The following is a 15,646-nucleotide window of genomic DNA, read 5'->3' on the forward strand; positions in this document are numbered from 1 at the left end:
ACTGTCCTAAGTCACCCTGATCTACCACATGCCCCAGGCACATAAGATTAAATTGCCAATGACTGAACTAAATTACACCAACTACACTCTGTTTCCCAATAATCTGAAGTTGGAACAAGTGGCATTTATCAATGTAGATGGATCGGGAGCTGGGTGGAATAGTACACTAAGCAGTCTACTAAAATTTTACTAACATTTCATAAAATTTTTTAACAGTTTATATTTACACAAAAGATTGTTCCTTTATATGAAAATTTTACATTTCTTTTTAGAGAGAGAGGAAAGGAGGGAGAAAGAAAGTGAGAGAAACATGCATGAGCAACATCAATCAGTTGCCTCTCTCATGCATCCTGACGGGACGGAAACCGCAACCCAAAATGTGCCCTGATTTGGAAGCAAACAGGCAACCTTTTGTGAGACGATGCCTAACAAACAGGGCTAGAGGATTTTAACTTTTCTTTGATCCTCATCCAAGGGCATTTTTCCACTGCTTTCAGAGAGAGAGGAAGGGAGACAAACATCAATTGGTTGCCACTCATATGCACCCAGACCAGGGACTGAACATGTAAACCTACGCATGTGCCCTGACAGGGAATTGAACCCATAACCTTGCGGTTACAGATGACACTGCAACCAACTGCCACACCAGCCATGGTGGGATTTCCATGACTTCTAAAAATTACTATGAAGTTTTGGTTGACAACTTTTTCATTTTGTTTTCTCAGTGGCAATTTTTTAAATGCCGAGTTTGTAAAAACTTTAGTGATTTTGTATACTCATGAATTTATTTTAATAGTCATAAAATTATTTTCAAAATCAGTAACCAACATTTCTATATAAACTAGTAACCCAAACCTGATATATAACATAAATAGAAATTTATGAGGAAATAAAGCAACCCTATGAATACCAAATTTTTAAATCAAAAACATTTACTAGGTGTCAAATCATATTTCTATCACATTGTCTTCCACGGTGCATTTCAGTTATAGTATACTGCTTTATCTAATTGTTAAGCTCTCCATCTGGTTTAGAATCATCATTAAGTTCAAGAGTTATAAATATATGGTAGAAAATGAAGGGGAATCTTTTTTCCATTTTTTATTAAATTATTAATCCTGGTTAATAGGATCACAGAGGTCTCAAGTGCACATTCCTGTGATATCAGCTCTGTATCTAGCACTGTGTGCCCACCACCCACAGTCAGGCCATCCTCTGTCACCACATGTTGGGGCCACTTAAGGCTTGCATGCCATTTCCTGAATTGGTGATAGAGTACCAGTAGTTTGAAAAAAATAGAAGAGGACATTCAATAAGATTTTTTTTAAGTTGAAAAGCTATAAACTATCTCATCAAAGGTAAAATATGTACTATAATGTGGGATCTTAACAAGAAGCAATTGGGATATGTTGATTTGGTGGTGGTTTGTAGAAAGATACTGAGGGAACAGGGAGAAACTTTCAATATTGTACAAAAAGTGAAAACGGAGGGAAAGGATTACTTACATATGGGTCATATGACTGGTGTCTCAAATTTGATATGCACTAAGCATGAATACAGACTCATGAAGAAACTTAAAATATTTGTTTAACCCTGGCTGCTGTGGCTCAGTGGATTGAGTGCCAGCCTGCGAACCACAAGGTCACCAGTTCAATTCCCAGTCAGGGCACATGCCTGAGTTGTGAGCCAGGTCCCCAGTTGGGGACAGGCAAGAGGCAACCACACATTGAGCTTTCTCTCTTTCTTTCTCCCTTCCTTTCCCTCTCTCTAAAAATAAAAACAACATCTTTCAAAAAACTAAGATTTTTAAAACATTTATAACAAGTGGGGTAAAGTAACAAACGCGTATGTGAACAATGAAAAAGAGCTCATATTTCTCGAAAATAAAGTGAAAGAATCAAATAGCTTGTCTTTTCTTTAAAAATTGTACCTTAGAGAAACCAAACTGATCACGGAAAGTTTTTTGAAGACACTGACAAATGAACAAGAAGCAATGAGAGAGTATCGGAATTTGTCACTTCATAAACTAAGAGATTAGGGCAATGGTCATCAAAGGCTATTTATACTATAGATAGTGAGACAACAGTCATTGCATTCCTTTTAATGGAAGTACATAATACCACCTATAAGGAATTTTACCAAAAAAAAATTGAACCTAAGTCCTGGCCAGGTGGCTTAGTTTGGTGGAGTGTTGTGCCATAAACCAAAAAGTTGCAGTTTCGATTCCCAGTCAGGGTACATCATACCTAAATTGTGGGTTTCATCCCCAGTCAGGTCACGTCATGTATAATCGATACAATCACTGTTTCTTTCTCACTTCTCTCCCCCTACCCCACAAAAGCAATAAACATGTCAACATGCCTCAAGTGAGAATTAAAACAAAATTTGAGCCTGAGTCCAATCTAAACTAGGTTTTACATAAAATGCAGGGAACACATTAAACTACACCACAGGAATCCAAAGAGCAAAAGTCAGACTAATAATTCCAAAAGACAAGAAACCCAGTTTCTTTAACAAATAAAATTATAAGTCAAACACAATAATACCAGGAGGGAGAACTTAGAACAAAAAGAGAGGTAGAGGTGGAAGAGGAGCTACAGATTAAAGGAGACTTCAAAGACATATCAACCAAATAGGATACATGGACCTTATTTGATCCCAATTCAAACAACACAATTTAGAAAGTACTCATGAGACAATATGGGGGGATTTAAACACTGTTAATTGTTTTACTTGTCAGAATGGCTATCCTCAATCGACAAACAGCAAGTGCTGGCGAGGATGTGGACAAAGGGGAACTCTTTTGCATTATCGGTGGGAATTCAGACTGGTGCAGCCACTGTGGAAAGCAGTGTGGACACACCTCAAAAAATTAAAAATGGATCTGCCTTTTGACCCAGTGATCCTACTTCTCAGATTATATCTGAAGGACCCCAAAACTGATTCAAAAGTATATAAGTACCCCTTTATTCATTTCAGCATTATTTACAATTGCCAAGATATGGAAGCAGCCCAAGTGTCCATCAGTAGATGAGTGGATAAAACAACTGTGGGACATTTACACGTTGAAATTCTATTAGGCTGCAAAAAAGAGGAAAGTCCTGCCCTTTTGCAACAGTATGGATGGACCTGGAGAACATTATGCTAAGTGAAATAAGCCAGTCAGAAAACGACAAATACTGTATGATTCCACTCTTACGTGGAATCTAATAAACAAACTGAACTAACAAGGAAAATGAGGATGGACTCTTAGATAGAGAGCAGATGACAACTAAGGTGCATGGGGAGGTTAGGAATGGAAGGGTGGAGCAAAAAGGGAAAAGGACTCAGGGTCAAGGACAACAGTGTGGTGATTGCTGGGGGCGTATATAATGGACTACATGGCAGTGGGAAAAATACAATAAAAAACACTGAATGATAATTGTCTTAGATGTGATGATGTCATTGTAACTACATTAATTTCTAAAGAGTCCCTGAGTTTTAGAGATGCATTCTGAAGTATATATTAATAAAATTATACGACCTCTGGAATTTGCTCCAAAATAATATAGCAGGTCCTACTTCTGGTAATGGTTGCTGAGGAGGTTGGCTAATTCCTCTCCATAGATAGCAAGTTCATTATTAAAAATTATTAAAATCAAATATTTTAGAGCACTAGAAAGTGATCATGTGCAGGCAAATACTTGAGAAGTGTCTTAGTGAAAAATTTCTGCTAAAGAACTGCCTGAGACCTGATGGCATTGTTGTCTTAGGGCACTGTTATCCCTTCAGCTTAGGTGATGAAACCTGCAGGTTTACTGGACAATCATGGCAGATTCCACTTGGGCTGGGTGGCAAAGGAGCTAGAAATTTAAGTGGGAGATTCTGGAAGCAAGACGGTTATAGAAGAATGAGATAAACTTTCAGACATCCCTGGCTGATAGACAGGAGGCAAGTTCACACAGGAGATCCCAGGGATCCTAGCAAAAATTAAAAGCCTGGAGGAAATTGTGAACTTGCTGGTCTTTGGAATACTGTCTTCAACCCACACACAGCTTGTGGAGCAGGGGTAAAAGCACTGCTGGCTTAAATTGTCTGAAGATAAACTCTACCCACATTATTGGTTCACTGTCAGTGCCAGAACAATGAAGAACCCTAGACACCAAAAGGCCAGGCTTAAAAAAACGAACATTAAAACTGTGATACATTTACACAAAGGAATACTACGAAGCACAAAGAAAGAAGGAACTCATACCATTTGAGACAGCATGAATGGAACTAGAGAGCATTATGCTAAGTGAAATAAGCCAGGCAGTGAAAGACAAATACCATATGATCTCACCTATAAGTGGAGCCAAATCAACAAAACAAATAAGCAAGCAAAATGGAACCAGAGACATGGACATAGAGAACAAACTGACAGTCACCAGAGAGGATGGGAGAGGGTGGTAAGGGGGGAAAGAAGGGGAAGTGTCAAGTCAAGGAAAACGTATAAAGGACCCCTGGACAAAGACAACGGTGGGGATTATTGATTGAATGTAGGAGGTAGAGGGTGGACAGGGCAGGGGAGACTAATGGGGGAAATGGAACAACTGTAATTAACAACAACAAAAAAAAGAAGCAAAGAAAAAAATTAGCAGCAACATCAAAGGCTACCTATTGTGGTGAAGCCAAATTTCATAGCTTTCATCCAGGGAAAGTAATTGCCTACTAAAACAAAAAGCAATAACCCTTAGAACAAAACAGAATCTACAACATATTCTATATAATGTCATGTTTTCATTCAATTAAAAATTATTAGACTTGAAAAGAAATTGATAAGTGTTACATTTTTCTAAGGAAAAAAACAATTCCGCTTCTAGGTATATAAACAAAGGAATCAAAAGGAGAAAGTCAAGCATGTATTTGTATACCAATGTGCACAGAAGCATTACTTTCAACAGCCAAAAGACGTAAACAACACAGATCCATTGATGGACGTATGAATAAACAAAATGTGGCGTACATGTACAATGGAATAGCACTCAGCCTTAACAAGGAATGAAACTGACACATGCGGCAACATGGACGGAGCTGGAAGACATTATGCTAAGTGACATAAGAGCCCAAAAGGATGAATGTTCTATGATTCCACCAATATGAGTTCCCTGGGATAATCAGACTCATAGAGACAGAAAGCAGAACAGGAATTACCAGAGGCGGGGAGGGGGGAGAGCAGAGAGATACAGTTTGGTAAGTGGAGGGTTTCAGCGCAAGTTAAAACTCAGCAATAAGAAACCAAGCAACCCAATCAAATAATTACCTAAAGATTTGAGTAGACGGTTCACTAAAGAAGACAAACAAATGGCTAAGAAGAAAATGAAAAGATGTCCAATATTTTTAGTCATTAGGGAAATCAAAAGAACACCACAAGGTATCGGTATGCTACCACAGTCAAAACCAAAGAATGACAAAACCTAGGGTTAGTGAGGATATGGAGCAGCTTGTCCTCACATATGTTGCTGGGGGTGATGGGAATGGTACAGCCATTTTGGAAAACAGTGTTTACTTACAAATGATTGAATGCCAAGCCCTTAATACATGTTCTAAGGTTTCCTGTACCCCTACTCACCTGAGATATGAGACCCGTGAGATCCTGATCAGTAGTATAGTCTCTGGGTTACACTTATAAATCGAGGAAAAATTAAACAAAGAAGATAGGCATCGCAGCCTGCCATATGTATTCTTTTTTTACATTTACTAAAGCACAATGGACACTAAAGAAGGGTAAATATTTCTGCAAAATACATAAATCTAGTATGGGAACTTCAACACAGATAAAAACAGAAATTAACTCTTTGCATTTCTTACATAGTTTATTGTGTTGTAAGCATAATAACCAGCTGATCTTACCTGACAAAGGAAGCTGCTTGGGAAAGAAAACTAGCATGAACTGTATATTACATATTTGTTGCAAAGTAAGTACAAACAGTGAGTGATCATTACCATTTGATGAACATGGGCATCTTGAACTTCATGACGTTCTTTATCAGTTTTGCGTTTTTTCTCCTTTTCATGCTCCCAGAAAATCTGGTCTGCTTTCATGACAGCCAGCAATTGTTCCTTACCCTCTGTTTTTCTTTGTCTTTCTTCTTCCTCTTTATTTTTCATCTAGATGGTAAAAGGCAAAGAAAAACTTTAAAGCCATTTTTAGCAGCCAGTGCTCTCTAGATGAGGCACGGATTCAGAAAGCTCCATGCAGAAAGTCAGCCAGGAGCAATGCAAGAGCAGAATACTGTATGAACCTGGGCTGCTTCCCCTGTGGACAATTTACTTTGGTTTTCTTTCCTGAATATCAGAAAACACACAATGAAAACTTGAATAGAATATTTGTTTAAAAAGAAAATACAGAAACAGAGAAAAGCATGATCTTCTCAAGGTAGGGAAATATTTGTAGGCAAAAAAATTAGTTGTCACAATGTTTACAAAATTATCCAATTTAAGTATTATGATAGTCATATAGGACATAAAGTCTGAAGGATTAAGGAATATACAAACTCAATAGGATAATTTTTACTTGATCTCTTGAAAACATTCAAATTAAAATATATTAAATGAATAAAATTTTTGTATGTCAGATGGCTCTGAAACAGAAGAGATTATTACTTGGCATCTGTAAATATATTATTGCAACTGATTATCATGTTATCTTCTGTTAGAAAGTACAAGTCCATATGGTCTGATTTCAGGAGTATAGAAGGATAATTCACGCATTGTTATTTGGAAAAATCTGACTTTTCTTGGTCAGAGATGCAGAGGAAGTAGAAACTATAGTGAAAGGACTTAATTTTTTTTTTTTTTTTTGGTTAAAGAAAGGGCAACTTCATTTATTTATTTATTTATTTTAAGATTTTATTTAGCCCTGGCTGGTGTAGCTCAGTGGATTGAGACAGGCCTGCAACGAAGGGTTGCCAGTTTGATTCCCAGTCAGGGGCCATGCCTGAGTCGCAGGCCAGGTCCCTGGTAGGGGGTGCATGAAATGCATCCACACATTGGTGTTTCTCTCGCTCTCTCCTTCCCTTCTCCTCTGTCTAAAAATAAATACATAAAATCTAGATTGAATCTAGACTGGGAATCGAACAGGAGACCCTTTGCTTCATAGTTCAGTGCTCAATCCACTGAGCTACACCAGCCAGGGCTTAAATTTTTTTGTTGTTTAATTAATTAATTAATTAATTATAAAATATTTTATTTATTTATTTTTAGAAAGAGGGGAAGGGAAGGAGAAAGAGAGGTAGAGAAACATCAGTGTGTGGTTGCTCTCACATGCCCCCAACTGAGGACTGGGTCTAGCAATTTAGGCCTATGCCCTGACTGGGAATCAAACCAGCAACCCTTTGGTTCACAGGCCCACACTGAATCCACTGATCTACACCAGCCAGGCTTGTTGTTTAATTTGTCAAAATTGAATTGCTTACCACAATGCCTCTATATTCTTCAATAGCTTTTAATTCTGCTTTGTTTTTTTCATATTTCTCTCTTTCTCTTTTTTCCCATTCAGCCTCAGCTTCTGTAATATCTCTAGTAATAATCAAATCTTCATTGTCAAGTTTCTGTTTTATTAGGTCACTCAGGAACTTATTTATTCTTTCTCGACGTTCCTCCATTAGCCTATGACAAAATAACCATCGTGTCAAATTTTCAGAAATAGATCTGCTATGGAGCCAATACAATTTGAAAAGACAAGATCTTTTTTTTTCAGTTTTTTACAAAACTGAAAGGAGCCCCATTGCTCCATACTATATACTATATACTATTATAATAAAATATATATTATATATTATATGTATATTGTTTTAAGTGGACATTACTTTTTAATAATTCATTTTTAGAATAAAGTATACAGTGGTCGCCCCTTTATTTGTGGTTTGGCTTTCTGTGGTTCCAGTTACCTGTGGTCCACCACAGTCCAACAATGTTAAATGAAAAATTCCAGAAATAAACAGTTAAGTGCTGAATCGCACACCATTCTGAGTAGCGTAAGAGATCTCACTCCGTCCCACCACAGACATGAATTATCCCTTCGTCCAGCGTATACACGCTGTGTACCTGCCTGTTAGTCACTTAGTGGCCACTTTAGTTCAGATCAAGTACTATCATATTAGAATAGTAATGTATTCTAAAAATACGAAGGGAGTAATGCATACAATAGGATCTTGTGTATATGTGTGTACAATATGTATAGGAAATAAAGTGTTAAAATCTCCACAGTGAAAATTATTTTAAATATTTTATTATGCTACCATGTTTACTCTAACATTGGAGGCTTGGGTTATAAAATAAATCAAAGGCCTTTCTTTAAATAAAATCTCAAAAAGACTTAGTAAAATTTATAAAATTCTGAATAAATCCATTCTCCTACTCTTCCTCTCCACAATACTGTGGAAAGGGGGGGACTACCTTTTTTTTTAAAGAAATGAGGCATTTTTATTTGGGAATTGGGCAAAAAATACTTTTAAATTTAATGTGACAGTGAGTGAATTTGCAAAGCAATGTAGGAGAAAGGGCATAGTGCATATCCCAAGGAAATTACAATCCGAAGTGGAGAAAAAGACATTTACAGGCAAAGGGTGATAAATGCCACAAGAAAGCTAGAAAATAATATGGGCAAATGAAGAAGGGAAGTGAGGGAGGGAGGAAGGCAGGCAGGCAGGCAGGCAGCCTGCGTGGAAAAGGTGACATTTCAACCTCCAGCCAAGATGGAGGCATAGGTGGAAATACTGTATGCACCTCCTTGCACAACCAGATTTAAGGACAACAAAGATTTAGAAATAAAAACACATCCAGAACAGACAGAACTGTACAGAACTCTGACAACCATTCAACCAGACCAGTAAGAGGGGCAGAGTCAGCGACTGGTGGAGAGGAACCGCGGCAGAAAAAGGCCGTGGCAACCAGACCCGGGCACGCAGGCAGCATGGGACCAACCTTGGTCACATATTCGCAGGCAGATAAACTAGGCAAAAACGGGCAGCAAGACAGACCATGAAACCCAGGGCCCCAGCAACGGGAAATAAAGTCTAAAAGCAGCGATTGAAAAGGTGCCAGCTTATGGGAAGTGGCAGAGGGGACTGAAATCTGAGAGAGAGAAGAGCAAGCGCCATTGTTCCCTCTCTGATTCTGCCCCCACATACAGCATCACAACTCAGCGACATGGGATGCCCCACCCTGGTGAACACCTAAGGCTCCACCCCCCCTCATACATAACAGGCATGACCTGACCAAAAATGGTTCAATCAGAAGAACGAATCAAAGCCTCAGAGTCAATATTTTTAAGCAACCAAGAGATAGCCAACCTATCAGATGCACGGTTCAAAACACTGGTGATCAGAATGCACACAACTGGTTGATTTTGGCCGCAAATTAGATGAAAAAATGAAGGCTACCCTAAGTGAAATGAAGCAAAATGCACAGGGAACCAATAGTGATGGAGAGAAAACTGGGACTCAAATCAATGGAGTGCACCAGAAGGAAGAAAGAAACATCCAACCAGAAAAGAATGAAGAAATAAGAATTCAAAAAAAGGAGGAGAGGCTTAGGAACCTCCAGGACATCTTTAAACGTTACAACATCCAAATTATAGGGGTACCAGAAGAGGTAGAGGAAGAGCAACAAATGGAAGAGTTATTTGAACAAATAATAAAGGAGAACGTCCCCAATCTTTCCAGGAAGTCCAGGAAGCTCAGAGAGTCTCAAAGAAGTTAGACCCAAAGAGGAACACACCAAGGCACATCATCATTATATTGGCCAAGATTAAAATGAAGGAGAGAATTCTAGAAGCAGCAAGAGATAAGGGGACAGTCACCTACAAAGTACTTCCCATCAGACTGTCAGCGGATTTCACAAAAGAGACCTTACAGGCAAGAAGTATTCAAAGTCATGAAATCCAAAGGCCTACATTCAAGATTGCTCTATCCAGCAAAGCTTTCATTTAGAACGGAAGGGCAGATAAAGTGCTTCTCAGATAAGGTCAAGTTCAAGGAGTTCATCATCACCAAGCCCTTACCATATGATATGTTAAAGGGACTGATCTAAGAAAAAGAAGATAAAAAAGATGAACAGTGAAAGGACAGCAAACTCACAGTTATTAACAACCACACCTAAAACAAAAGCAAGCTAAGAGGACAGCTAGATTAGGAGTGGAGCCACAGAAATGGAGATCACATGGAAGTTTAGCAACAGGGGAGTAGGAGGAGGAGAGAGGGGGGAGAAGGTACAGAGAATAAGTAGCATAGACAGTGGGGAGAAAATAGGGGAGGGCAAGAGTAGTGAGGGAAATGTAGAAGCTAAAGAACTTATGACACATGGACATGAACTAAAGTGGGGGAAGGTGGGTGGGAGGAGGTGTTTAGGGTGGAGGAGAATGAAGGGGGGAAATGGGACAACTGTAACGGCATAATCAATAAAAATTAAAAAAGTTTCAAGACAGTGTCTATTCTCCCATCCCAGCCCCCCCCTGCCCCCCCTCCCCCCTCCCCCCAAAATATTTTTTTAAAAGGTGACATTTCATCTAGGCTTTCAAAAACACTCTTTTAAACACTTTTTTTGATTGCTTGCTACGTGTCAGGCTCTGTTGCAGGCTCTGGAGACATAACCATAAACAAAAACATTCAAAGTCTCTGCACTCATGGAGATTTCCTTATAACTGGGGTAGGGGGACAAGAAACAGCATAAATAATTAAAATAGGGCTTTATCATGCAGTGAGGAAAAAGGGACTAGTTAAAGGGATAAGCCATATGGGAGGTGGGGTTATAATTTTAAATAAGGTAGTCAGGGAAAGCCTCAATGAGAAGACATTGAGTAGTGATCTGAAAGAGTTAAGGGAGGTGAGCATTCCCCAGAGAGGGTACAGAAGTCCAGTGTGAGTGAGGAAGAGGGAAGGAAGGAGAGAACGGCAAGATGGGGTCTGAGAGGTGAGGCTGGAGGCAGCTGGGAACTAGGATGGGTGTAGAGCCTCGGGGGCCATAGCAAAGGGGGCCTGACGTCAGAGGATTTGGCACAAGGGAAAAGCACAATCTCCAGACAGAAGCACAAGGTACTGCAACTGACTTCTCACCCTCCACTTACCTCATCCCCAACCGCTAAGTACACTGACTGCTAAATCTGATAAACAATTTGAAAAGTCTCATTTAATCCCTTTATTGATTTAACAGTGATGACTGCTCTTTTCTTAGTGAAACTCTCCTCCCTTGCTGTTTCTCTGATTTTCCTCCAACCTCTAGAAATGATTCTGTGGTCTTCACGTACCTTCTTTCTCTAGTTGACCTTTAGGTATGGATGTCCCTAGGGAGTATGCCACCTTCCTTTCTTACCTATTCACCCTAGGTGGCTCACCTGTGTCTACAGTTCCAACAACCACTAATATCAATGATGCACAAAGCCATCTCCAGCCCATAGCCCTCTTCTAGAGCAGACGTCTCCAGCATTTCCAGCTGTCTATCATCTGTCTATCTACCAGGCAGATGCCCTTGGTATTCCAAGGGAACCCCAACTCACATGCCCCAACTGAAATCGTCATGTTACTAAATACCCTAGTCATGCGTAAAATAACGAGACTTGTATTCTACCGACTCCTCTCATATCACAACTTCTGATTTATAATGAAATAATTTCAGTAGTACTTTATTAATGACATAAGTTATTTTAAAAGCTTACCTGTGTGTTTCAGCTTCTTTTTCTTTCCTCATTTGTGTCAGACGCTTTTTTGCTTTGATAAATTTTCTAATCTTTTCATCTTCTTCCTCTTGCTGCTGCTGTTCTACAGCCTTGATGATATTTTTATCATTCATATATTCCTTGGGGGGAAAATTGCGTATTATCTATCAATAAAAATATCTTTCAATATACAAATATCTAACAAGAACCTGAAAAATGGTCACAGCTTCTGACCCAGTTATTTCTTTCTTGGAAGTTTATCCTAAAGAGATCATTAGAACTATTTGTGAACTTTTATGTACCGTGTACTTCATCTCAAAGTTATTTACAATGGTGACAAGTTGGAAACAACCTCTAAATATTCAATAATAGAGAAATGGTTAAATAAATTATACCCTCAGCGACACAGGACAAATACAAATAATATCTCCCCAGTGCGTGTGGGAAAAACAGAATATAAACACTACATAGCATATTTTAGCAAATATATACAAAGACAAGTTTTAATGTATATGTAAACTGGAGGAAATGTATCAAATGTTAACATTGGTTATCTCTCGGGTATGAGACTGTAGGTGACTTTTACATCTTCTTACTGCTTTTCTGTATTTTCAAATATCTAATTTCTTTAAAATATATAATTAAAATAATTCTGTAATCAGAAAAATATATTACACACATACAATTTTAATTTAATGTTTAAATATTAATATAGTCACATGGAACACACATTAAAAATATTTAACAGACACCTACCGCATCCACTAACTACTTGCCCGCTGCTGACCCTGCCCCGTGGACTGGCTCTCTAGGAGACCAGTTCCTAGCCCAGACTTGATTTTCACACATACACAGATGTATATTCTAAGAAAATACACAGATGTATAGTCTAACAAAAAATTTTAAATAGGTATTTTTAAAAATAAAATATAAAAATCTGTTTATATCAACATATATTCCATGACCCGACCTGAGTTATTCAACATAAAAATAGATGCCATTGAACACAATAGCCTGGATATATACATATATTAGTGTATTCTGTTACTATACATAGATGCCAATTCAAGGTAAAAGTTATTAGGATTACCATTAAATCTCCAATATACTTATAACTCAGGGTCTACTACATACCTAGCACTCTTAACTACTCTTCGATTTTATGAGTCGTTACTTTTATAAACCTGTAATATGGTTAAGGAGATGCATTAGTCAACATGAAAAGCTAATGAAAATATTAAATTGTTTTGAATGATTTCTTGTAAGATTTATTTTGTTTTTTTCTAAGTTTATTGCAATGTTCATATATATTTTTATAATAAAAGTATAGAGTTAATTAATATAAAGTTAATTCTCATTTTTAAAAAAATTTTAAAAAGATTTTATTTATTTCTCTTTAGAGGGGAAGGGAAGGAGAGAGCGAGAGAGATATCAATGTATGGTTGCCTCTGGTGCATCCCCTGTTGGGAACTGGCCTGCAATCCAGGCATGTGCCCTCACTGGGAATCGAACTGTGGTTGTTTGGTTCACAGGCCTGCGCTCAATCCACTGAGCTAAACCAGCCAGGGTGTAATTCTTATTTTTAAAAATTGAAAGCCTCAGCTTAAGGTCATAAAGGTAGTAAGTGGCAGAGTTAGCATTCAAATCAAGGTCTGTCCCATTCCAAAGTGACTTGGAGATATGAAAATATTGCATCTGTGAACCTGGAATAACATTTTGTGCAGAAAGAACAATCAGATTACAAGTAAAACTCTTAGAAATTAAAAGTTTGATAGGTAAAAGCAAAAATTCAACAGAAGGTGCCCTGACTGACATGGCTCAGCTGGTTGAGGGCTGTCCCCTTAAAGTGAATGGTCACTGGTTGATTCCCCGCCAGGGCGCCTGCCTGGCTGTGGGTCCGTGGTAGGGGTGCACTGGGGTGAATGTGAGAGGCAACTGATTGATGTTTCTCTCACATGTCAATATGTCTCTCCCTCTCTTTCTCTCTCCCTTCCCCTCTCTCTAAAAATAAATAAAGTCTTTTTAAAAAATTTAACAGAAGGTTTAAACACAAAGTTGAGGAAACTCTCAACGTTAAACAAGCAAAAAAAATGGCAGGAATAATTCATTGCCTACCCAAGATTCTTTCTTGTATTCTCCACTAGTAGCAAGACCCTGCTTTTGCTCAGGGTGGCAATCTGCTCAGCAAAAAGACTCTGTTTCCAAGCTTTCCTTTCAGCTAGGAGTGACTAAATTATGATCAGTGAGATGTAATGGGAATTGTTAAGAGGTACTTCCAGAAAAGTTCCTTAAAGGGAGAATAGACAGGGCATTTTTTTTCTTTCATCTTTTCTTCCTTCTTGCTGCATTGAATGTGAACATGAGGCAGGAGTTCCAGCAGCTGCTATTCAGGGCCATAAGGCAACCTTGAGGACAGAAGCCATCTATGTTCCAACAATAGCAAGGCAGAAAAAGAGAAGCTATCTCAGCCCTGACCAGTGTGGCTCAATCAGTTGGATATTATCCTGCAAACCAAAGGATCACTGGTTCAATTCCTGGTTTGGGTTGAGGTTTGGCCATGATCTTGGTGCATAGGAGAGGCAACTGATTGACCATTCTCTCTCACATCAGTGTTCCTCTTCCTCTTTCTCCCTACCTTCCCCTCTCTTTAAAATAAGATCTTTTTAAAAAGAGAGAGAAGCTATCTCAATTGAGTTAAATCCTCAACTACCAGGACAAAGACATCAAAAATATCTAGGGGGACGCTGGGATGGGAAAAATAGACAAAAAACTGTACTTGAAAAATAACTAAATAAAATTAATTTAAAAAAATGTCTAGAATTGAGAAATCAAGGTATACTATATCTTTATAACTTAATATTGTACATATGACACCTCTCATGTTAAGGATAGGAAAATGATTTGAAAAAAGTCTCATTCTCTTTCTTGCTCATGCATGACAGCATATCCACATAAAACCGTAGCAAATACAGCCCCCACAGTATACTTAAAAACCCAATTCAACAGCACCTTGTTCTCTATTTCACCACTATTTATAAAAATACATTAAAACGTAAGCACTGGCCTTGGTATATTTTGAAGAGATGCTGTATTTCCAACTTACAAAAAACAGTTTCCTTCGTTCCTTCATCTCTTCTTTTTTCTTTTCTTGTTTTTCTCTTATTTCTAGTTCATATAATAAATTCTGTCGCTTTATTTCCTCAGCATCCTTCTCTTCACTTCTCCTCCTTCTTTCTTCTTCCTCTTTATGTTCCTCTATTCTAAAGAGAAAAAACAAACAAACTCATAATTTTAATTGAGAGCAAAGCAAAAAAAGAAAAGTTTATATTTTAAAGAAATGAATTAGATTCTAACCGGGGATGATTTAAAGCTATAAGGAAGAACTTGTGGATTTGGGGGCAGGAGGACAAGATGGGTATATAGGAAGCAGTGATTAAGTCAAATCCAAACTGGGTAGCCTAGTACTGGTATTTTTATTTGAAGTTTGTTTCATTCTTACCAACATTAAGTCCTACACTGTGACTTCAAATATTCCTTTCCTTTAGAAAGAGTCCACTGAAGGACTGTGTGGTGGAATGGTGGCATTATTTTTCAGAAAAGTCCTGCAGCAATGTTCTCTGCAGCATTGTGTGAAACGGGAGAAGAAAAAAATCCAAATTTCCCTCAATAATAGTATAGTTAAATGAAGAATAGTACATGCTTAGTATACAATATGATCTTAAAAGATGTGACCAGTCCATATATTCTGACATCAAAAGATATTCAAAGTATAATGTTGAATGAGAGAATGAAGATACAGAAAAATATATTGTATAACATCCATGTTAAAAAAATATATACAAAAAATATATATATATATACACACTTAAATATGTTCTTATATAAGTACTAGTAATTTCAATAAAACATTCTGAGAGGATAGTTACAAGACTTTTTATAATGGCTATTTGGGAAGAGGAAAACGAAACTGAA

At 37.9% G+C, this 15,646-nt stretch overlaps 1 protein-coding gene across 2 annotated transcripts in view; it reads right to left on the reverse strand.

Moving 5' to 3' along the window:
* The window catches only part of CFAP210 (cilia and flagella associated protein 210), a 36,969-nt gene that overhangs the window by 880 nt on the left and 20,443 nt on the right, over positions 1-15,646 (reverse strand). For both annotated transcript variants that reach the window (XM_037140655.2, XM_037140656.2), the window contains exons 5-8: positions 14,778-14,934; positions 11,675-11,814; positions 7,437-7,629; positions 5,965-6,129 (exon numbers count right to left, since the gene is read on the reverse strand). In XM_037140655.2, the coding sequence (XP_036996550.2) occupies positions 5,965-6,129; positions 7,437-7,629; positions 11,675-11,814; positions 14,778-14,934 (655 nt within the window). The remainder of the gene's footprint in view (positions 1-5,964; positions 6,130-7,436; positions 7,630-11,674; positions 11,815-14,777; positions 14,935-15,646) is intronic.

Source organism: Artibeus jamaicensis, unplaced genomic scaffold (genome assembly GCF_021234435.1).
Source record: "Artibeus jamaicensis isolate MK-2021 breed Jamaican fruit bat unplaced genomic scaffold, CSHL_Jam_final contig_391, whole genome shotgun sequence".
NCBI lineage: Eukaryota > Metazoa > Chordata > Mammalia > Chiroptera > Phyllostomidae > Artibeus > Artibeus jamaicensis.